We start from the raw sequence: 24,336 nt of genomic DNA on the forward strand, positions 1-24,336 counted from the left end.
AAAATAAACTCCTGTGCTGGCTTCATGGAGGTCTGCCTCTCTGAAAACCCAGGAGAGACAGTGGCCGGAGGATGCTGTTTAAAAATAATGTGGTTACTCATGGAACTGGATGCACATTTGAAGTTGAAGGAGACAGTCCGGGAACTTTAGCTGAGGAAAAGTGAGGACATGACCCATGAGGTTCTTTTCTGCCTAACAACTGGCCCAGAAGGGCCCTCATTGGCTGCAGGGAAAGGCTGAGCCTCCATCTCCCTGGGTTAATCAGCCAGACCCCCTGTCCTCTAGCAAGCTCACAGCTATTGCATGATGCTCAAAGCAGTAGAAGACAGAGAGTCAGAAAACCCAGATTTTGAACCACTAGGTGCGGATCTAATTGTCGTTGATGTCCAAGAGTGACATCAGCATCTTTGTCCCCCTAAAAGCATCACTGCCCCCCAGCCCAAGTGGCTTGCCCTGTGTCCTTGATGGTTTGTCCAGGACCTGGTCCCTCACCAATAACTGTGAATTGAGTTCAGAAACCCGGAATCTCAAAACAGGGGATGGCAGGACTGCCTGGGCTTCATCTCCTGGAAAAGTGGAGTTTTGCGCTAGGCTTAGAAGGATGCAGAGAACAGCTTACCTCCTGCCCCATGTCCAGGAGGAGGCAAAGCAGCAGGGCGCAATCGGAGACATTATAAAACAAGTTGCAGCTGAATTTTCTTGGTGGGGGGCATGGGGAGTCACAAAGGTATGAAACGAATGTGGGAAGAATGTTAGCTGGTGGCTAATTGCATGATTTAAGTTCCATGGGGCTCGGCACCCCCTGTAGAGACCCAGCTTCTACACAGCCTGTTTAATCCCTGGGGAATGTCAAAGTGACTCCTGGCCCCAGCCAAGCAAAACAGCACTTCGCAGAGGCAGGGGATTCCTTTGGCCCACCCCTCCCCCGGCCACCGCCTCTGTCTTCTCTCATCACCCTGCTGTCTGTCTGTCAGGCCAGTTGGTCATCAGGGAATAAACATCTGAGGCTGTTCGCCCCCCTGCGCCGGGATCAGGTGACGGTGATGGAAGGCAACACCGGAGGCCTCTGCGTGCCAGCGTGACGCCAGGAGCAGCGAGCCCGCGAGGTGCTGACCTCACTGAGCGGGCACCCATGCAGCTGGCCGGCCGCCGGGCACCGGGGCCGCTCCCTCCCGCGGTGACTGCTGTCGTCCCCGCGCATCGCATGCAGAGGCGCCTGCCTTGCTCCGTCTCTGCACTGACCGCAGTCAGGATGGCCGCCCTTGAAACCCGGTCCCCTGGGTCAGAGGAGGGACCTTGTCCACAGCCTCCGACCAGCTGCTGGGAACTAGGGGCGGAGCTGAGCGGCCAGGTGGTGCTGCATAACCCGCGAGGCAGGTGGAGTCAAAAGAAGGGGTTTTGCTTCTCCAGTTTTCACTAGCACCCCGAACTTGGGAGGAGACTCCTGGAGATTTTCCCCACCAGCTGTTCCCCGCCAGAGGTGCCTGAGGCTCCTGGCGAGCTTCTGGGCCCCAACCACCCTGCTTTGGGTTCGCCCTGCTTGGCTGGACATTTGTCCAATAGGGGATGGGAAATTTAGTGTTTTATTGGGAAACTCTTAGGAATATTCTTCTTCTCGTCTCCCTCTATACACACTAATCTGTTCATTGCCTAAAGAATTATTTCATCAGGAGTGATTTTCATGGTGAGTACAGCCTCCCTAAGGATTAAGATTTAGGCTTTTGAGCTATGTCCTGAGGATCATTTATTGAAGCACAGTGTTTAAAATGTGAATTAAGCTTCAAGGATTCCGATAACTGAATTTTTTACTTGTTGCTACTTAGGGGTAAACTGTCATGGTTCCTACATGTTTCCAACTAGTTCAGCAAGTATTCCTAGAGAAGTGTGTTCTCCATAACCACAGTATCATGAAGATACTCAAGAAATTCAACATTGCTCCCACATCATATGATTTTCTGTTTGTATGCAAATATTCCCAACTGTCTAAATGATGTCCTTTAGATCTCAGATCCATGCGAATGTCATGTAATGAGTTACTTTCTCATTGCTAAATTCAGGTTGAAATTTCTTAGCAAGAAGACTACATAAGCGACGTGTGTTTTCTGCTCCATTGTTGTCTGAGTTGTCTCGTTCTGTTACAGCACATTTTGTTTTTTTCCCTTGGTCATGAGAGATCATCTTTGGGCTGATATTCTGAGACTTTAGGAGTGTCCTGTTTACCAATCGCTATTCACCCAACAGCTTCAGTCTTCATTGATGATCCTGACATTGTAAGTTATGTAGGTTTTCTAATGGAACCATTCTCCTTACATTTATCAGTTGATTACTTTTTTTTAAATATTTTTTTTTTTTAAAGACTTATTTATTTATTTATACAAGCACTGGGTACAGTCAGAAGCGCTGGAGGGTGAGAGAATTCACCAGAGCCAGAGCGGGGAGCAGAGCAGGCAGAAGGACCGAAGAACACTGCTGAGGGGAGCAGCGGGCGGCAGGAGAGGGCTGTGCGCCATGGGTGGCCGGGGAGCAGCCGGGCATCGAACCAGCGCCTCTGAGGCTTCGCAACCCAGCGCTCTACCGCTGCGCCACCGGGGAGGCCCTGATAACTTTTGAATGAAAGAAAATACCCTCACGCCTTCTTTTCTCTCTCTCCTTTTCTCCTCCTCTGCTTCTCTCTCCTCCACTCCCCTCCCTTTCTCTTTTCCTGTGTGTACCTGTGTTTTAATGTACACCTGGTCTAATTTCCCCTTCTTTTTTTTTTTTTTTTTAACAAAAGGTATTTGAAAACCTTTGCATAGAATTGCTGAATGAACTGTTTCCTTTGTCCATTTTTATCTTGGATTTTTAGTCTTTTTTCTCCTCCTCAATTTCAAGTCCTCTGCATATATTAGGGAAATATCTCGGCTATAGGTGGCAAATATTTCTACCTAATTGGTTTTTTGTTTCTTTTTATTTTGCTGTTGTAATTTTTTTTTTTTGCCATGCTAAATGTCACTTTATTTTTATGTAGAGAAATTCATCAATCTTTTCTTTTGTTGCATATGGATTCTGAGTCAGAGTCAGAAAAGACCCCACATCCTGAGATTATTTTTTAAATTCTGCTTTCTTCTAGCACCTATGTGACTTTATTTTTTACATTTAGACCTGTGTGACATTTGGAGTTTATTCTGAGGTGCAGTATGAGACTTGGATCCAATTTTATCTTTCTCCAAATGGCCATCCAGTTGTCCCAACACCACTTATTAAAAGAACCAGCCTTTCCCCAGTGGTTTGAGATTATCTTTATCATATGCTAAATTTCCTATGCACTTTGATCTATTTATGGACTTTCTATTTTACTCTAATAGTCTGCCTATTCATTTGCCAGTTTTAATTATAGATTCCTTATAACATCATTTACTATTTGACAAGACTCATCTCTTCTCTTTTTTGAAGTTTTATAACTGTTCCTGAATATTTATTTTTCCACATAAACTCTGGAATCAACTTCTATAGAAAAAACAAAACAGTATTTTTACAAGAGGCATACCACAATTCTAGATTAACCTCAGGAGAAATAGATCATTATGATGTTGAGTTGTCTATCAAAGAACAAGGTATAGGGCCTCCCTAGTGGCACAAGGAGTTAAGACACAACCGATGAAGCTATCTGCAGCCACTGCAGCACGAGTTTGATCCCCGGCCAGCCCAGGAGCAACCCACCTGGCACAGCAGACCTCTCCTGACTCATCCACTGCTCCCCTCAGCAGTGTATTTCAGTAGATCTGCCTGTTCTGTTCCCTGCTCTGTCTCTGGTGAATCCTCTCACTGCCCCCACACCCCCATCTCTGGCGTGCACCCTTGCTCTTGTATGCATAAATAAATGAATCTTAAAAAAAAAAACAACAAAAACAAGGGATGACCCTTGTTTTTTTCTTGACTTTTATCCTTTTGGGGGTATTTTAAAGTTTCCCTCACAGAGGTTTAGATAATTGTAGTGGGAGCAAATAAGACATTGACACACCAGCAGATCACAGCAAAAGTTTTATTACAAAAAAATTGATACCAAGAGAAAGGATAGAGCCACACAAATTACCACACTGACACCAGCTGCCAGTCTCCCAGCCCAAAGGAGATCTGGCACCAGAGACATAAACTGCCAATCCAGAGGGGGCAGCCACAGTGCCCCCCTGGTACCAGCTTGTCACACAAGGGATTCCAAGTTAACTCACCTGCATAAATAAAAATACATCCTTAAAAAAAAAAGATTGGAGAGTCTGTCTCTGCCAAGGGTAGCTATTTTTCACATGGTGTATGTATGTATGTACACTATGCAAGTCACAGCTTGCTCAGAATTTTTTTTTTAAGATTTATTTATTTATGCATACAAGAACCAGGGCACAGGCCAGATGCACGGGAGGATGAGAGGATTCACCAGGGACAGAGCGGGGAACAGAACAGGTAGACGGACCAAAAGCACTGCTGAGGGGAGCAGCGGGCGAGACAGGAGAGGTCTGCTCCACCATGTGGGAATCTCTCTGGTCGGGGATGGAAACTCATGCTGCAGTAGCTGCAGATGGCTTCTTAGATTACGTCTTAACCCCTTGAGCCACCAGGGAGGTCCCTTGCTCAGAATTCCAAGTGTGGCCATTGTGACGCTCCTGCAGGGGCTTGTAATAAATGTACCTAGCATCTTTTCTGTCCATAAACCCCTGTAGCATCACAGGGTCTCGTGTGTCAAGTGGCCCAAGCAGCAGGATAACTTGCAGCACAGCCTGGATCTACAGCAGAGGCCTCTCCTAGTCAGCACCTGGTCTAGACCTGGCACCTCTGAGTCACGTGCTAGATGGGTGGGTCAGAGCAGAACCCAAGCATAAAATAAATAAGTTGCCTCCAGAACCCAAAGAAAGCAAGTGTTGATTTTCCTTTTCAGTGATGATTGATGCAAGATGCAATAATTTCTCTTTTACTGTGGAAGGATGTCCTGGCAGGCCCCAGACCACAGGATCCTTATCAATTCACTAATGTGGTAGACCCCCACATCTTTCGAGATTTAATTTCTCATCATCTGGAGTACAGGGCGCCATCACACTTCTTGCTCCTGCAGTATTGTTAACACGGTATAAGCAAAATAGAGGACAACTGTGACTCCCGCAGGACGTCCAGTTGGACCGAGTCCCTTTGGACTATTTTATAACAGATGACAGGAGAGTTAACCTTGCTCTGGGGCAGGACCACAGATGTGCAGTGCTGACAGCCCCGTGTGAATGAAAACTACTTTCCATAGTCCAAATAGGCCAGGGTAGGCTCACCCTACCGGGCCGAAAATGGGAATGTTACAGCAGAAAGCAATGGGTTCAAAAACCAAAAAATAGCAGAAATAGTTAACATCAGCCAATGCTAATGAAGAAAAAGGAGGAAGGCAAAACACACAAAACAAAGAAACAAAAAATACCATCAGAAGAGAAGAAATTTTTAAAATAAGGCTATTTTGCACAACTCCCCTCAGCAGTGTATTTCAGCCACTCCTCCTGTTCTGCTCCCCACTCTCTCTCTGGTGAATCCTCTCACCCTCCCCCCGCCCCACCCCCAACCCTGGCTACACCAAATTTATGTATGCATAAATAAATAAATCTTTTTTTAAAAGATTTATTTATTTATTTATTTATTTATACAAACACTGGGTACAGTCAGAAGCGCAGGAGGGTAACAGAATTCACCAGAGCCAGAGCAGGGAGCAGAACAGACAGACCGACAAAATACACTGCTGAGGGGAGCAACGGGCATGGCAGGGGAGGTCTGCACAGCATTGTGGGACCCTCGCCAGCAGCCGGGGATCGAACCGGCGCTGCAGAGGCTGCGGGCAGCTTTGTAGCCCAGCGCTCAACCGCTGCGCCACTGGGGGGTTGCCCTAATAAATCTTTTTTTATTTGGGGAGGCCCAAATAAATCTTTTTTTAAAAGTAAAAGAAAACTACACCAGCACCTTCGTCATTATCATTATCATAAGACACGGACACTGGCTAGACCAACAACATTGCTTTTTTAGTCTCCTTTGGCCTAGAGAATGACAAATAAGCCTTTGATGACGTTTCCATCAAATGAAAATAATTTGGAGATTCTGATCCTCTGTATCTTATTGTTGGAGCCCCTGTATTTCCAGGTTCCATCAAAGGGTCTTGGGACATTCATGTTTGGTGGCCAGATGGCAGCCTGGTGGCCATGCACCCACTCCAGTCTTCCGGGAGTGGCCTCCCTGGCCTGACTTGGCAGCTCTTCTGACATGCTGGCAAGGGTGAGCCTCCCTGCTCTGCGCTCCCACTGCATCCCGGACTTGGCCCATCACCACCAACCTTGTCATTGCCTCTTGCTGGCTCTAGCCCATGAGCTTCTCTGTGCAGGCAAAATATTTGTATCTTACTTACCACTGTATCCCCGGGTCTAACACAGCTCTGTCAACATAGGAAGTACAAGTTAAATATTGATCTGATAAAGGAATGAATAATGCTCCCAACTCTTTTAATCATGATACCTAACAGGGAAAAGGAATGAAGCAAATCAGAAGACATTAGCATGTAGTAATTAAAAAGGATAATTACAAATGTGGGCTCTTAGGAAATAACTGTGAGAACGTTAAGTAACAAATGAAATTCCCTTTGGCCTCACCTGGACAGTGAGGTCATTAACATCTACAATAATCTGTGATTATAGAATCAAACAAAATAGGTAAAATGTTTGCATAGTTCCCACTTCAAAAATATATCTGATAATGGGGCCTCCCTGGTGGCGCAAGGGGTGAAGCTAACCATAACTACTGCAGCATGAATTTCATCCCCGGCCAGGGACGTGACCCACATGGCGTGGCAGCCCTCTCCTGTCTCACCCGCTGCTCCCCTCAGCAGTGTTTCAGTCAGTCTGCCTGTTCTGTTCCCCACTCTGTCTCTGGTGAATCCTCTCACCCCCTGAACCTCTGGCCCATATCCCAATTCTTCTATCATAAATAAATCTTTTAAAAAAATTAAAAAATAAAAATAAAAATTAGGAACTCTATTTATTATGGAGATTAGCCTTTGCCTTAATATCTGCAGCACCACGCCACTCCCAGCTTATTATTTGTCTTGCTTATGGTATATATTTTGGCTAGGAAGATGTTGGTTTTTATTTTTTTTCCCCACAATTTATTTATTTATTCATACAAGAGCTGGGGTGTAGACCAGAGGTGCAGGGGGTGAGAGGATTCACCAGAGACAAAGTGAGGAGCAGAACAGGCAGATCTACTGAAATACACTCTTGAGGGGAGCAGCGGGTGAGTCAGGAGAGGTCTGCTGCGCCATGTGGGTAGCTCCCTGGCCGGGAATGGAACTCGTGCTGCAGTGGCTGCGGACAGCTGCCGCGGACAGTGCTGAGACTTAACCCCATGTGCCACCAGATGTTGGTTTTTAATGCAATTGAACTTATCAGTCTTTTCTATTTTGCCGCATGGTTATTTTTAAGTACAATTTCCCCATGAGACACCAGAAAGAGATGATGCTGGACAAGGCCTACCCACACTGGGCTAGGCCCGCATGGGGCCTGACCTATTGGAAAGGACGCTCAAGTCCTTCCTCTGCTGCTTATTAACTGTGGACTCTTGAGAAGTCCCTCAGCCTCGCTAGCTCAGTCCCTTCCCTTATCTACCAGAGGGAGATAATAAAGGCCAGATTTAGGAGTTGTCAGGGTTCAGTGAGACAGTCTATAAGAAGCACCTCACACATGCCTAGCACAAGATAAACCCTCCACACGAGGACTTCTACTTCCCCAAAGGTTGTAGGTGCAGTGAATGCGGAGGTGTACTGGGCTTAAATAAATGTGTGTCTGTGTATGTGTGTGTGTGTGTGTAGCTGGGCTGGCTGTGGGACACAGCACACGGTTGGTTCAATTACTCATGGCCTCAAAATAAAAAAGCTGCTGCAAGCATTTACAGGCCCCAGGATGACTGTAAATCCCAGAGCCCTGGCCCCTGGCCAGAACACTCTTTGCCCACCCTCCCCTGCCTACTCCACCGCAGCCAGCACCCACTGCCTTACTCTCTCCCCACAAGGCCCAGCCCTCAGACACCAGCTCCTGGGGGAGCCATAGAGCACCAGGGGCTCCAGTGGTCCTACAGGGTTTAGGGTAGAGGCCAGGGACATAGTGGTCTGCTGGGCTTCCTGAAGCTGGTGTGAATGACTTGCCTACTCTGGGGCCTGTCCAAGCAGAGGTGGGTCTAGAACCAGTGAGTGGAGGGATGCAAGACCTGGGCCTCTCCCCCTACCCCCGGGCTCAGTCAGAGGCACAAATCCCAAGTCCCTTCCACACTGGAGCTCACGGCCAGGTGGGCACACTTTAGGCCTCAGCTTTTCTGAGGAAGGGGAAAGGAATTCCTGTTTTCACATCCCTACTCCTGCTCTGGAGCTTTGGAGAAGTGGCAATTTAAAGAACTACTGCTGTGGATCTGTTTCTAAGCAGACCAGGCACCTCTTCCCTGTTACTCTCTGTAAAGCTGTTTCTCTGTGACTTTGCTAGAGGTGAGAGGCACACAAACGCCTCTGGAAAATCAGCAAGAAGCCAGGCAGGTAGCTCTCTGTTCCCCCAGGGAGGCACTGATGCTGAGTGGAAAAAATTGGAGGGGGGGGGTGGCACAGGGATTTAAGTGCTATCAAGTTATCACCAGCCACTGCCGCATGAGTTCAATCCCCGGCCAGGGAGCTACCCACATGGCGCAACAGACTTCTCTTGTCTCGCCCGCTGCTCCCCTCAGCAGTGTATTTTGTCAGTCTGCCTGTTCTGCTCCCCACTCTGTCTCTGATGAATCCTCTCACCCCCCACATCTCTGGCCTGTACCCCAGTTTTTGTGTGCATAAATAAATAAATCTTTAAAAAATTAAACATAATTCTTATGGAGCAACCACAGTGTTAGGGCACTCTGTTCTCCCTTCATTCTAGAACCATCTTTTAAAATCGTTTCACATAGTATCTCCATTTTACGGGCAAGGACATGGTGACAGAGGTGAACAAAGTTGCCCCAGACCACAAGCTGGCCAATGGCAGGGCTGGGGCTCAAAACTCCTATGTTTCCCCGAGACCACAAGTATCGCCCCCCTGATGGAGGGAGCACGCCTGGGGCCCTTCCCACCTAGGAGACAACATGCCTGGGGTGCAGGGGACTCTGGGGCAGACGTTGCAGAGTGTCCAGTGCGCAGGGTGATGGCTGGGCACAGACCCCAGACCTGGTCTTCCTCCACCTGCGCAAGCCCCTCCTCAGGCCCCTGCCGCAGCTGTCAACCTCACAGCCTCAGATCAGATTACAGACCCCAGAGCGCCCTACTTCCTCCTCCTCTCAGTGAGAGGACCGCGGAGGCCGGTGCTGTGTGAAACGGTGCTGAAGCAGGAGGACAAGTCTGTCGGAGGTACTGCCAGCTGCCACCACCGCTGTGCCCCCAGCGCTAGCTCAGTCCCGGGTGTCTTCGGGCACCGGTGCTGAAAAGGGGCAGGAATGAGGTCCCGCAGCGGGACGCATGGAATCCTGCAGTTGGCTCCACTTAATCCGCTGCCAGACGTTGCTCCGCACCTGCTGCTGGAGGAAGTGGGCTCCTTGCTCTGGCCCAGTGTGGGACAAGCGCGCGCACGCCCACGGGTGCACAAACACATGCACACATGACACAAAGTCACGTCCACCCCCACCCAGGGGCTCCCACACATGGCTCGGGACGCTCGGGCCTGGATTGACTCAGGGCCTTGCCATTTATTAATGGGGTGCCTCTAATCTAAACTGCTGTCTCATCTATAAAATGGGCTTGTCACCTCACCTAACTTAGTTTTATTTTATTTATTTGTTTTTTAAAGATTTATTTATGTATTTATACAAGCACTGGGTACAGTCAGAAGCGCGGGAGGGTGAGAGAATTCACCAGAGCCAGAGCGGGGAGCAGAACAGGCAGACTGACGAAATACACTGCTGAGGGGAGCAGCGGGCGGCAGGAGAGGTCCGCGCGCCATGCGGGAGCAGCCGGGGATCGAACCGGCGCCGCAGAGGCCGCGGGCAGCTTCGCAGCCCAGCGCTCAACCGCTGCGCCACCGGGGAGGCCCCACCTAACTTAGTGTTATATCCCAGCTCCCCACCCAGTGCTTGTTGAATGAAACCAGTCATCCTCCCAGTCTACCCAGTGATTTCCGGGGGGACCCGGCTCCGCTCTCCCATCTTCCCTTCCTTCCCGCCTCTCTGCACCTACTCACCCGCCGACTGCATCGCTGGTCACTCGGCGAGCAGAGCCCCCTTCGGGCCCCGAGAATCCTTACGCTGCTTTCCTCACAGTCATGCTTCTGAGAGCCAGGGTGGTCGCAGAGCAACTTCAGATGTTTAGAAAATGTATCCAAGGGGCCTCCCCGGTGGCGCAGCGGTTGAGCGCTGGGGTGCGAAGCTGCCCGCGGCCTCTGCGGCGCCGGTTCGATCCCCGGCTGCTCCCCGGCCACCGGAGGAGGGTCCCGCATGGCGCGCAGACCTCTCCTGCCGCCCGCTGCTCCCCTCAGCAGTGTACTTCGGTCCTTCTGCCTGCTCTGCTCCCGCTCTGGCTCTGGTGAATTCTCTCACCTTCCCGCGCTTCTGACTGTACCCAGTGCATGTATAAACAAAACAAACAAACAAATAAATAAAACATGCCTCTATAAAAAAAAAAAAATGTATCCAAGACTTGACGCAAAGGTGAGAAGGCCCCTGACCCCTTTCGGAGCCACACTGAAGCGCTGTCAACAGGCCCCCAAGGGCCTCTGCCTCTGTATTTTCCACTATTCCTCACTGGTGAGGGCCCAGACGCTATAAAATGAAATGCCAACTTACAAAGAAATGGATTGGTCAGTTGGAAAGATTCTTCCAGGCCAGAAGGGCGACCCCAAAGGTTACTGACCTACAGAACTTTCGTCACCCTGGCCCCCTCTCTAATTAGCTAATAAATCTTTGACATGGGCTCATTGAAATGTGCATGAGAGCCGTGCTTTCCGTTTTTCAAGCATTCTGCTTCAGCGGAGACCCCACAGTTAGGAAAGAGGCCCCAGTGGAGGAGGGAGGGGCCCGAGGGTGGAGCTGGAAGGAAGTGGGTTGAAGCTGCCATGGATGATGACAGGCCGCAGGCTGAGGCTGAGCTTGAGGCCGTGCCCTGAGAAGGTGATGCGCAGGGCGTGGGGGTGATGCGCAGGACTTGGGGGTGATGCACAGGACTTGGGGGTGATGCACAGGACTTGGGGGTGATGCGCAGGGCGTGGGGGTGATGCGGAACAGCAGCCAGACGAAGTGCAGTGACGGGTCAGGAGCTCAGGCCTCTCTCCCTGGACCTGGGAGAGGAGAAAATGGGGTCTCCACCCAAGGGGTTTCAAGGACAAGAGACCTCACAGGAAAAGTTCAGGGGGGTAAAGGGAGGCCTCAGGTGTTGAGATTGAGGCTGGTGGTTCCAGGGGGTTTAGCATGCAAGAGGGTTGGGAGGAGACGGGCAAGTGTGGAACGTGGCAGATGTGAGCACCTGCTGCTCAGGTCCCGGAATGAGGACACAGGCGAGCAGGAAGCCTTTGGGGAGGAAAGCTGAGTCCTAGAGAGGCCTGGGCCCTGCCAGGCTGGGCCAGGGCTTCTGATGGATCAGGCTGGTCTGGGTTCTGAGGTCAGGGATAGGCCAAGCGTGCCTCTGGCTGGTAGGTCAGAGCCTTTGGGGGTTTTCTTGGCAGCAGGATCATACTCCTGGGCAAGAGGAGACGGCCCTGGCTCTGTCACGCTCACGTGGGCTCCTGGTTGTTGCTTTCAATAAACGCTCCCTAGAAACCACCGTGTGCGAGGCAGCAGGCAGGTCCCCCAGCTGCACACACTGTACCACCAGGGGCGATTATCCCCCAAATGCCACCCACAGAACTGCTGGCAGGCACAGCCCCTCAGCTGGAGCCTCCAGGCCCCTTCTAGGGAGGAGGCTGATACATTGACATCTACTCTCCCCTCAAGATAAGAATTAGCTCAAAGTCCCCAAGTGAAAAGGGGGAGGCAGCCCACTCCTGGGCTGGCCAGAAGGGAGGTGCCTCTGCTCACTGCTGGGGCCCCAGAGGCCTTTCTTCCTAACGTTCTAACAGCTGTGGGGACCCCCCCCCCCACAACCAGCTGCTACCCACTGTTTACCTTAGTTCAGAAGAACGTTTTACTTTCCTCTTTGGATGGAAACAAAGCCCAGAAAAACAGGTGTTAGCCTTTGCAGAGAGATGTGGAGGAAAGGAATCCTCTCAGGTTCACGGACCATCCTTTGTTCCAAAGGTCGAAGGGTTCACAGGCCTGACCCCAATCTTTGACGTCAGTAGATTTCCCGGGGAAACAGGTATTATTACCAGTGGCCCTCCCGGGCCCCAGACCTGACCGAGACTCTCCAAGGGTGGGCCTAGGAAGCCCGAGAAGCTGCATCTTCGACAACCACCCAGAGCGGGTTTGGCAAGGAGCAGGATCGGGGTAACACAGGTTCAGGCAGCGCCCTCCAGATTGCTGACAAGCGCGCGCCTGGTGTCCTGTGTTCGTTTCTAGTCAGTTCTGGCTAAATTACTCCAGATTCTTACTCAGCTGCTGGTTCATCCTCAGGCTGGAGCAAAGGACCCCACAAAGCACAGCTTCTCTCCAGCATCCACTCCCCCTTTCTTTAAGGAGGGAACCTAGTCAAAAAGCACCACGGCGAAGTCAAAGAGCATGACGGTACCATTGCCTGTGGGCAGTGACACTGGGGGAGAAGCATTCTGGGGTGTCTGGAGACAGTCATCTGCAGAGTGGAAGGCTCAATGGTGGTGGCCCTCACGGTGCACCTGCTGCTGGACAGGCCGTGTTGGCGTGAAGCTGCCCCACGTGGAGTTGCCTGGCCGTGAGTGGGTGAATAGCCTCTTTGAGGCTCAGTCAGTCCCTTTCTTTGGAAAACGACGAGAACATTTTCTCTCTCAATGTCTTTGTGAGGCTTGTCTGCTGTAAAAAACATAGATCACGTAGCACAGAGTTGGATGCATGGCTGCTATTATCAATCATTCATTCAACAAACACTCACTGAATCAAAATGACAGAACAAAAACATGACAAATGGACATGGTCCAGGTGCCCACACGCTCTCAGAGGAGAGGGTCTTAAAGGCGCTGGCTCTAATCTAAGGTAAATAAAAGAAGATAAGGTTTGTTGTCTTAAGATGATAAAGGAAAAGAACTATGGGATAAGCACTGGTTTGACTCAGAAGCTGAGTCGGGCCCTGCTTTAGATTCAGTCTGGTGGCACAAAATAGACAGCAGACCCCTCGCGTCTCAGCTCAGCACTGGTGCTCAGGGGGCCAGCTTTGCAGGGGGGTTTCTGGTCCCTGCAGCATCTCCCACGACGCCACAGGCTGGAGCACAAAGGAATGTGCAGCCTCACCCAGGGGATCGGCGGAAGCAACACAGTGAGCTGTGGCCCGGCTCCCATTCAGGCCTGAGAGCTTCCTCTCTGGAGGTGGATCCAGGAGCAGAACAACTGTCTGAGCAATGAGTCTGTGAATTTTTCAGGAACTGTACATGTCTAACATAGAACCCAGGAGCCCTTAAAACTTTATTTATAACTTCTTTAAAGAAAATAGTGTTGGGGCCTCCCTGGTGGCACAAGGGGTTAAGCACCGCACTGTGAAGCAATCAGGAGCCTCTGCAGCACAAGTTCGATCCCCGGCCTGCCAGAGAGCGACCCACATGGCGGAGCAGACCTCTCCTGACTCGCCCACTGCTCCCCTCAGCAGTATATTTCAGTCAGTCTGCCTGTTCTGTATCCCGCTCTGTCTCTGGTGAATCCTCTCACCCCCCATACCCCTGGCCTGTACCCCAGTTTTTGTGTGCATAAATAAATCTTAAAAAAAATAGTGTTGAGAATCTTCTGGTTATTCATACAAAAAGAATGAGTTGACAATGGAAAAGCAAGTCATAATCATCTAATTGTTTTGTTTAGAATGAGAGTTAGCAGCTGAAACAAACACTAGATGGTAGAGGTCCTAGAAAGGGGCTCGTCTTGCTGAGGTCTCAGCCTTCAGCCTGAAGCACAAACAAAACTGTCAGCTGCTCCCTCTGCCTCTGCACTTGAGAGTCTAAGAGCTTAGTGACTGACGATTCATGGTTCTATCAACTTCCATATCCTTCTTGACCTCAAATGCCTCAACTTCCTGCTTTAAAATCCTCCTATACCTGCCAATAACAACAAGAGATTAAATGGATTTAAGGACCAAATAAGAAGGGCAGGGGTGGGGGACAGAGAGGGTGCGGCTGCGTCATAGCTCAGAGCATCAGAACTAGCAGATGAAAGAGGACCAGGCTCTCCAGGGTTAGCCGAGCTTGTGGAAGGTCAGGAAAGAGGGGTGGGTAGTGCCAGGCTTGGGGTGCAACTTCTGCCTTTAAAGAATAAGGCCAGGGTTGGTGAGAGAGGCGATGACTAACAGCTAGAGAGTCCCAGAGTCAAAAGCATGCACCCAGCATCCCTCTCCTCAAATGTACATGATCAATGATTCCTCAGAGCGAGGGGAAGGGGCTCTTGGGATTTGCGACTCCTTGGGTACCATCTGAAAGAGGCTACACAACCCAGATCTCATTACACAGGATCTTCTGCTTGTGTGGCCTGGCACCCCCGAGGGTGGGAGGGAGGACCAGGCTGCAGGGAAGAACAAAGCTCCACAAATGCACCCTAGATTTGTGGACAGCTGAGACCTGCTGTTGAGGTGACTTTTGCCCTGCATTGTGGTTGGCCAATCTAACAGTATTGGCAATTAACTTCATTTTGAGTTTTGAAAAGGCAGCCGGGAGGGTTGGTGAAGGAGGGCAGACCAGGGTTCGACACTTGGCTCACTACTTTCTAACGGGAACTTTTAGTTACTTCACCCTCATGGAAGCTGCATTTTCTGTTCTGTGGACTGGGGTTAACACCACCCACCTCAAAGCTGTTGCCTTGAAGTGAGAGGATAAAAGGGCCTGTCTGGAACTTAATAGGTAATTAATAAGTACCTACTAGTCCTTGACACAGGTTAACCCATATAAATTGATACAAAGCAAAGACACTGTCGCTGAAAGACTGTAATCACAAGCCTCTGCCCCCAGGGGGCCAAGATGGCCACCTGAGGTGGAACATTTCCTTCTCCCATCCAGCCAAAGGCAGAGGCTAGACAGACAGCCCAGGAGCATGCCCACAGGAAAAAGAAAACAAAAGGCCGTCAGAAAGACCTAGCTGGTATGTGACCTAATGGTTTCTCTCTCCTGGAGGGTCCCCAGCAGTTTACCTCACAAATGAGATGAAAGACAGACATGCTCATGTCAGAACTTAGACATGTTGCTAATTTATCTGCTTGTACTTTAAACTCCAGACTATCACAAGGCCATGCTCATGCCAGGATTCATAGCAGGTCAGACATAGCATTACAAAGGGCAAGATGAAGCCACTGTGAGACCCCAGCAGGAGGACTCCTACAAGCCTGCTCATGGGGGGAAGGAGGGAGACATGGTGGGGGCAACCCTTCAAGCTGCATAGAAACTGGGCTCCTGGAATAACCCCAAAGAGGATAATCGTGTTTTCTCCAAGGCTCAGGTGTTCTAATAAGGTCCTAACAAAAAGCAAATCAGCAAGTATTCCCATCACTCTGTGAGAGACCCCAACACAGGCTCAGATGTGTTGGGGAGATGACTTAGAAACAGTACAGAAAAGCAACAGAACAGGTAAGGCTGTTTTGATTAAGGGATACCAGGTTCGAGTGAGAAATAGTAAATAAGGAAAATGAAGACAATCTCTCCTGGGGTTTAAGAGGATTCAGAAGCCACAGGTAGAAAATTCTACTGCCCGAGGAGAAATAGGGCTGTTGGAAGAAAGGGTTATCATTTTGTTAACAAGATCCATTGAACAACTGCTGCACAGCTTTCTAACTAGAAAATAACCTGTTCCAAACACCAGATACCGTGACGACAAGCATCCAATTTATGATTAAACTGCGAGAGAAACCTTAAGACTATCACACCTCTAAGTTGTCATTGTCTCTGAAAGTCTACTAATAAGGAACTAGAAAACTGAAAACTAGACTGAGGGCCTCCTGGTGGCGCAAGGGGTTAAGTCTCAGCATTATGAAGCTATCCACAGCCACCGCAGCACCAGTTGGATCCCCGGCCAGGGAGTTACCCACATGGCGCAGAAGACCGCTCCTGTCTTGCCCGCTGCTCCCCTCAGCGGTGTATTTCATTAGATCCATCTGTTCTGTTCCCCACTGTCTCTGGTGAATCCTCTCACCCCCCACACCTCTGGCCTGTACCCCAGCTCTTGTATGCATGAATAATAAATCTTTAAAAAACTAGACTGAATATCATTTATTTTTATAGCAGGTGGCATGTGTCAAGGGCTCCCTCTAGTGGCTCTGGAGATAAAGGCAACCACTCCAGATTTAACTAGTGGGAGGCAAAAAAGTAGCATAGACAAAACTGAAGCCAGCCTCAACCTCACCAGTCTTTGTGGGCTTAAAAAAAAAAAAATCAATCTATTTATTGTGTAGAAGAACTGGGGTATAGACCAGAGGTGCAGGGGGTGAGAGGATTCACCAGAGACAGAGTGGGGAGCAAACCAGGTGGATTGACTGGTAGACACTGCTGAGGGGAACAGCAGGTGAGACTGGAGAGGCCTGGTGCGCCATATTTGGATTAGCTGAGACTTAACCCCTAGGCCAACAGAGAGGCCCAGGGCGTCTAATTCTAAGGTGGTATGATAAATTCCTGTTTGAAAAATCTCTCCTAGCAAAGTCTTCTGCCTTACAAGTGATATCGTCCTGTGACCTTAGCACGAGATGATTTGGCCTTAAATCATGTCCTTCAGATTGTTTTCTTAGCTTACCTGAATGTATTTCCACATGGGCAGTCTTTATAACGACCACTTATAACGGCTCTTCCAAACTTGTATTTATGTGGCTAAAGCAGGACTTAGTATCACTGAAGCTTTCTGTATTAACATGCCAGGCATTAATCTGAACCACAGAATCCATAAACATTACCATTCAAATGCTAGTGTCCTCTTTCCAATAGACTTTTACTAACAAATGCAGTGACGTGAGAGAGTAAATATATCCGTGTTCTTGCAAGCCTGATCACTATGCTGCTTCATATCCTGGTGTAGTTACTGGCTGCCACAAGGGCTCTTACACCCAGGAGACTTTCTGTCTCTAGCAAGGGGAGACTGAGTGCCACACGGTGGCAGATTTATGGAGCAACACTGGCATCTTCCATGCAGAAGACTGGCAGCCAGGAGTAATTCAGTCCCCCTGGAACATTGAGACAAGTGATCAGTGTACCTTAAGTGGGTGAGGTCCAGAGGAAAGGGAAGATGGGAAGCAAAAATGTTAAGAAAACAAAAGGCCTCATGCCCTTAAAATCTGTTAGGGTGTAACTGTACAACTATGGTACAACCTCTCCCCATTTTCAGTAGACCAGGAAGAGAAAGAGTTAATGTACTGAAGTCTGTTGGGCTTGGGAAAGCCAGGGTTTAGTTCTGGCTCCAGGTAAGCTGCATGTGGCCTCCTACTCATTGGGTCATTTACCTGGGCACTAGCCTGGGCTTCAAGTTTCCTTCTCTAAAAATTGAAAGCCACAATAAGCCACCACTCCACATTCACATGAATAGATACAATTTTTAAGAAAAGGCAGAATAACTGTCGGTGAAGATGTGGAAAAACCCCATAACCCTCATACATTCCTAGTGGGCATCTACAATGGTACAGCTCCTATGGGAAGGTTTGGCAATTCTGTAAAATATTAAAGTTACACATGACCCAACAATTTCAATCTTAGACATGTATACCTAGGAAAAATGAAGACATATATACATACAAAAACGTATTCATGAATATTCACAGACCATTATTTATGATAGCTAGAAGGCAAGAACCCAAATGTCCAACTAATAATGAATGAAAAAACCATGGTCTATATACATACAATAAGAAAGAATGAAGCACCGGGGCCTCCCCGGTGATGCAAGGGGTTAAGCACCGCACTATGAAGGAATCCGCAGCCTCTGCAGCACAAGTTTGACCCCCGGCCGGTCAGGGAGCAACCAACATGGCGCAGCAGACCTCTCCTGACTCGCCTGCTGCTCTTCTTAGCAGTGTGTTTCAGTCAGCCTGCCTGTTCTTTTCCCCACTCTGTCTCTGGTGAATCCTCTCACACACACCCCCCGCCCCCATCTCTGGCCTATACTCCAGCTCTTGTATGCATAAATAAGTTAAAAAAAAAAAAGAATGACGCACCAAAAGTACAACATGGAGAAATCTGCTAAGTGAAAATAAGCCATTCACAAAAGGCCTCACTACTGTGTAATTCCAAATCTATGGAAGGAGACAAAAATTTGTGCTTGCCAGGGGTGAGTGGAGAGAGAATATGGATAATGACTATTTAGAGGTATGGTGATTCCTTTTCAGGTGAATGTTCTAAAACTAGATTATAGATGTTTGCATAAATTTGTGAATATACTGAAAAACAATGAACTGCACAATTTTAATAGGTAGATTTCATGGTGTGAAATATATCTTAATAAAGCAATGAAAAAACTACAATAAAACAAACAAAAAATAAAGACATCATTAAAATAACAAGGATATTTTATGGCTTAATATTTGCCTTTAGTTTTAAGTTAAACTTAAAACCACCTTCCCAAAGTTTACAAAACACACTGCCGTCTTAAATTAAAAACGATTTTTAAATGACTGTTACACCGAGCTAAAGTAGGGATTCTAACCCTCACCGAAGGTCAGAACCATCTGGGGGAAATACAGAACTAGTCACAATAAGCCACCACTCCACATTCACATGAATGGCTACAATTTTTAAGAAAAGGCAGTCCACCCGCTCAAGATGTTGAAAACTCCCTCATGGATTTAAGCAAGCAACCAAGGCTGAAAATCCGAAATCTGATGTAGTTAACAGAATGTGTAACCATATTTCTTTAATCTTCTTTTAGATGAAGGTAGATCTTTTTGGTAGGCAAAATTAAAATATGTAAGAAAAATTTGTTTCTAATGATATAATTATAAATGAGGTCACAAAAACACTGTTATCAGTCATTCAATTATTTAATTGACACTATAAAAAAGAAAATATAATTGATAAAATAATTAGGGAAGAATATTTAGCAGGTTTCAAAAGATTTCAAATAGGAGTAGGACACTTTACAAAAAGTTGTGTGGGAAATAAAATTCTTAAACTACAAGTAGAAATGTAACATTACAGAGCATTTTTATAAAATACAATGACAGAAATATAAAAGGACTGTGTATGTTCTAATTCTAAAACTATTAATAATGACCAGATATTTAGATTTAAATTTACAGTTCCTGGGTATGAGAATCATTAATATATACACATCTTTCAAACCAGTAGGCAAGATTTTCCAATTAACCATGAGTGGTATCATCTTCTACAAAGTCTTTGGCCATTTCTGCTGTGATCACATCAATATGACTGACCTGAAAAACAATACAGGTTAAAAATACGATTCTAAAACACAGACTGAAAAATCTTTATAACGCTGAATTTCAGTGTATGAATGTAAAAAATGTGCTGCATTTTAAAGTTCTGAAGTCCAATTATTTGAATACACGTTTGTTTCTATTATGTCATTTCAAAGATGCTTATGTTTGAAAACACTAGAAAGAACTGTGTGGTCCAGACAAATATAAATGAATGTATGTAACTGTAAAGGCTGTGCATTAAATAAGCACTAGTAAACTAAATAGATACTGTGATTTACAAAATTTATTTTTATTTACTTATGCATACAAGAACTAGGGTGTAGACCAGAGGTGTGAGGTGAGAGGATTCAGCAGAGACAGAGTGGGGAGCAGAACAGGCAGATCTACTGAAATACATTGCTGAGGTGAGCAGTGGGCGAGACAGGAGAGGTCTGCCGTGCCGTGTGGGTTTGCTCTCTGGGCAGGGATCGAACTCATACTGCAGTGGCTGGCGATAGCTTGATAGCACTGAGACTAACAGGGAGGCCCTGTGATTTTTTTTTTGGTGATTTTTGCATAAAAGAACAGGACTTTAGGCCAGAGGGGTGGAGGTGTGTGAAAGAATCCACCAGAGACATAGTGGGGAGCAGAACAGGTGGATTTGCTTGAAATACATTGCTAAGGGGAGCAGAGGGTGAGACAGGAAAGGTCTGTTGCACCCAGATAGTGTTTCTTAATGCCAATGAAAATAAAAGCAATGTAATGAGTCACAAAAATCTGCAAAACTTCATAAGCATCTGAAGAAAAGCTGTTTCTTAAGAAACTTACCAGATAAATAACAACTTTCTAAATTTTCTTTTATGACTTAAGTAACATAATAAGAATTTAACAAATACAATGGAATATGTGAGCTTAAAATTAATGTAAAAAAATTACCTTATTTCTAAACTTGACACCATAAAATTTGTCAGCTGACTCAAGCAGTTCTGGCCGAAAAGTTGTTGTAATAAATTGAGCATGTACAGCAAGTTCCATTATCATATCTGTAAAAAGAAAAAGCAATTTAGTAAACACTCTTTTTAAAGATCTAAAATTTAAAAAGCAACTATTTTTATTCTTATCTAATAAAAATTCAAAGCAGCCTGACTTATTTTTTACACATCTGCAAATTATTAACTTGATTTCTTTTGTTTAAAAGACTTATTTATTTATGCATACAAGAATGGGGGTACAGGCCAGAGGTATGGGGGTTGGGGGTGAGAGGATTCACCACAGTGGGGAGAACAGGCAGATCTACTGAAATATACTGCAAAGGGGAGCAGTGGGCAAGACAGGAGAGGTCTGCTGCGCCATGTGGGTCAGCTCCCTGGCCAGGATCAAACTCAGGTCATTGAGGTGAGATTTCTCAGTGATAGCGTTGAGCTTTAACCCCTAGGTCACCGGGGAGGCCTGGTTAGCTATCATTTTAAAACAAATTCTCATTGTTAAGTATGACCTCAAAGCAGTACCTGACACAGCCTTCCTGTGCTGAGCATCCAGAGCCTGGTCAATCTCATCAAACAAGTAAAACGGAGCCGGGTCACATTTCTGAATGGCGAAAATCAGAGCAAGCGCTACCAAGGATTTCTGCCCACCTGAAAGTTGTTGCATTTCTCTCATTTCACCTTGTTTTCCTGTAAATGACACCTAAGAAAACATTTAATGAATTAGTATCCTAATACAGTAGAAAGTCCCCATCACCTTTCAAAATTAAATTGCACACAGTGCATCAATTTAGATTTACGAAACATTCCACTTTGGTAATAACGTTCTGGGGAGAGTTCCATAAAGATCTTTTACCCTAATTCCAACTCCAGTGAACTGATCAACTGACGGGACACTGCTCTGTGAGCCAGAGCCCCTCTCGCTTTCACCACTCCCTTCTCCTTCATCCTGGGACTGACTGCCCTCCACATCTCCTTTCTTCATCACCAAAGTGGCCTTGCCGCCGGGTACCAACTTCTGAAATACTTCACTGAAGTTCTTGGACACCTTAAGAAAAATAAATAAGCAAGCTAGCTAGTTGGATATCAAATTTAAATATAAATTTTGCTTAAGTAGAATTACACATAATATTACTATTTAAAAACAAATATTTAAAAGCAATGAGAAGTGTTTTTAAAATTTTACAAATAACAGATAGGACCTTTTAAGACCTGTATAAAATGTTCTAGTTACTACATTAAGCAACCTATATGCTGGATTTTTGTATGTATTAGACCCAACTATAAGAGGGAAAACTTTACAAACTAAAGAACAGCCGAGCTCTTGTCCTGTTAACTCTAAGTGAAACATACCTGCTTGAACGTTAACTGAATAGCTTCGTATTTTCGAAGTTCAAGTACGTTCATCAGTTCCATGATTGATTTGTACCCCCTATCCAGCTCTTCTTGTCGCTTTATTAACTTCTCTTTCTGCTCAGAAAAATTTACAAACTGATCTAAAGCTTTTTTGTTAACATGGCTGTACTTCTTCAATTCTGTGTTGCACTGCTCAAGTTTTCGAAATAGCTATAAAAAGAAAGAGAAACGTATAAAATAAATTGATGTACAAAGAAATTTGCAACAAGATGTCAAATTAAAACACGATTTACCTGTTTGAGGCTCAGTGTCTGGTATTTTTCAAATGCTTCTTGGGGAAGTGATCCCAGTTCTCGAATTTTCTTCATACATTCTTCTTTCTTCTTCAGTAGCATGCCTTGCCGATTTGTCATTTTCTCTAGTTCCTTAGTATCATGATTTATAGCATCCATGTGTTCTTTTTCCATATTTTTCCAGCGCTCCATACTCTTTTGAAGATCCTTAATTCCGGCTTCTGTTTTATCGATGGAATTATCCAAATCTAAAATGGAGGGGAACAAATTAAATCATGACATATATTTTTTAAAGTCAGAGTATTATGTGATTGAAGGCTTTATTTTACAATCTATCAAAATATCAAGTATAAATTTTACTATGATAATTCAGGACAAAATTAGGAGTGTATATGAGAGCCACTCAAGTATATGGTTTTCATTAAATTCACCTTCTGATCGTGCCATAGTATCTTTTACTCTTTTATTAATGGCTTCAAGTTCAGAGGTTGTAGCAGTGAGAACAGTACCCCCTTCTGTCTCTCTCAGTTCATTAAGTTCCTGAAACATAAAAGAAACTCATGAGCATTAAATCACTAAATATAAAGTTTGTTAGTTTCACTTTATCTGTCAATGTTTGAATAAACATTCAATATCAGAAATATACTTCATATAATTGCAAATATTTAAAGTACCCATTAATGAAGCAAAAAGTAATGACATAATTACTAGAAAATTTCTCCTAAGGGGCACTTACAAACACCAGGATAATCATCCAAAACAGGTGTTAGGCTTATTTTTACACAGGAGGTAACAGGCTCAGAAATACTAAATGACTTAACCTTAACGCATACAGTAGATGGCAGTGCTAGCATTCCATACCAGGTCAAGTGGTAAGCCTGCTAGTCTTTCTGTTCCAGAAGCCCATGCTCCCACTCAGAGTTCCTCACATAAAAGCTTTCAAAAGGTTATAGTTGTCAAGGAATGCTCAAAAAAGAACCTACCTGTTCTACTTGGTCCAAGCGTTTTCTCAAATTTTCATTGAGATAAGTCTCTACTCGAGTAATAATACCTTCTAATTTAATTCTTTCATTCAGTAGCTGTCTGTTTTCCTAGAAGAGAAATTTTTTTTTTCATTTAGCAACTATTGTAGTAGAAGAAATTAATTTGTCTACACAAACAGGTATATTTTACACACAAGAATGCTGTTTATCTGCTCTCCTCTCCATTATTTTGTTCAAATGAACTGCACTGAGTTTTATGCCCTTCCCAAAAGTCCTTTATTTTCATTTCCTCTCTCATATATTCAGAATGCTAAATTTTGTGCCTGGTTCTATTTATAAGGCATGTTCCAAAAATACCTGTCCTATCTTATACAGTGCTGGTTGCTTATCTCTATTAAAATGAATCAAATGCTTTTAAAATGCTTAAAATGTTATTAAATATTAAATGATGGTCAGATCAATGAAAAAAGCAAAAATAAAACACTCAATTTTAGTAATGAAAAACGTTCATTAAATGAGATAAAAGAAAATGAGTTCTTGTTTAATCCTGACATATCCAGAATGGTTTAGAAAAAGCCTTGTAACTAACACCCTATTTACTCTTATGAATTTATAAGTCCAAGACTCATTATTGCATTTTCTCAGTATTCTCCTTTTACATTCACTTATCAGCAAGAATAGTACTTTTCACAATAGTCAATTATCAACAATTCTTTTTCTTTCAATTGTACTTGCCTGCTGAAGTTGACGAATTTCATCATTCAGTGCATCTACTCTCTTCTGATCTTCCAGACTAAGTTGAGAAAGCAAATCGGTTCCCAGTTCGGCCTTCAATGATTCTCTGGTGGATTCCATAGCATGCAAACTTGCCTCCAAACTTTGTAAGCTACGTTGCTATACGACAGATTATTCATTTACTAATAAAGGTACTAGTCACTGTTATTAGTCACTGTTATTACTAATAGTGAAAATTTAGTAAACTGAATAATATCAACTCAAATATGGGGTATTCTTTAAACATGATAATTAGAACTATTAAACATTGGATATCCATTAAATTTGGTAATTAGAACTATGAGGGAACAAATATAGTTATGACGCACTACTGAAGGGTAGTATGGAAGAGATCACATTCCATGATCAAACTATATAAAAATCTTCATGCATATTCAAAACAAAAAGTTGCCAGGGTGTGTTAGGGTGAAACAATTGTGGACGATGAAAACTTGGTTGTCAACAATGTTTATGTCAAA

General features: G+C 45.6%; 1 protein-coding gene across 2 annotated transcripts in view; it reads right to left on the minus strand.

The window, feature by feature from the left end:
• Positions 1-19,093: 19,093 nt before the first annotated feature.
• The window catches only part of SMC3 (structural maintenance of chromosomes 3), a 34,928-nt gene continuing 29,685 nt past the window's right edge, over positions 19,094-24,336 (minus strand). For both annotated transcript variants that reach the window (XM_037495708.2, XM_054689962.1), the window contains 9 exons: positions 23,819-23,977; positions 23,084-23,191; positions 22,532-22,640; positions 22,101-22,348; positions 21,805-22,017; positions 21,308-21,499; positions 20,977-21,154; positions 20,405-20,511; positions 19,094-19,483 (listed from right to left, as the gene is read on the minus strand). In XM_037495708.2, the coding sequence (XP_037351605.1) occupies positions 19,412-19,483; positions 20,405-20,511; positions 20,977-21,154; positions 21,308-21,499; positions 21,805-22,017; positions 22,101-22,348; positions 22,532-22,640; positions 23,084-23,191; positions 23,819-23,977 (1,386 nt within the window). In that variant the 3' untranslated portion in view covers positions 19,094-19,411. The remainder of the gene's footprint in view (positions 19,484-20,404; positions 20,512-20,976; positions 21,155-21,307; positions 21,500-21,804; positions 22,018-22,100; positions 22,349-22,531; positions 22,641-23,083; positions 23,192-23,818; positions 23,978-24,336) is intronic.

This window comes from Talpa occidentalis, unplaced genomic scaffold (genome assembly GCF_014898055.3).
Source record: "Talpa occidentalis isolate TD23 unplaced genomic scaffold, MPIMG_talOcc4v2.1 talOcc4.8, whole genome shotgun sequence".
NCBI classification, from domain to species: Eukaryota; Metazoa; Chordata; class Mammalia; order Eulipotyphla; family Talpidae; genus Talpa; species Talpa occidentalis.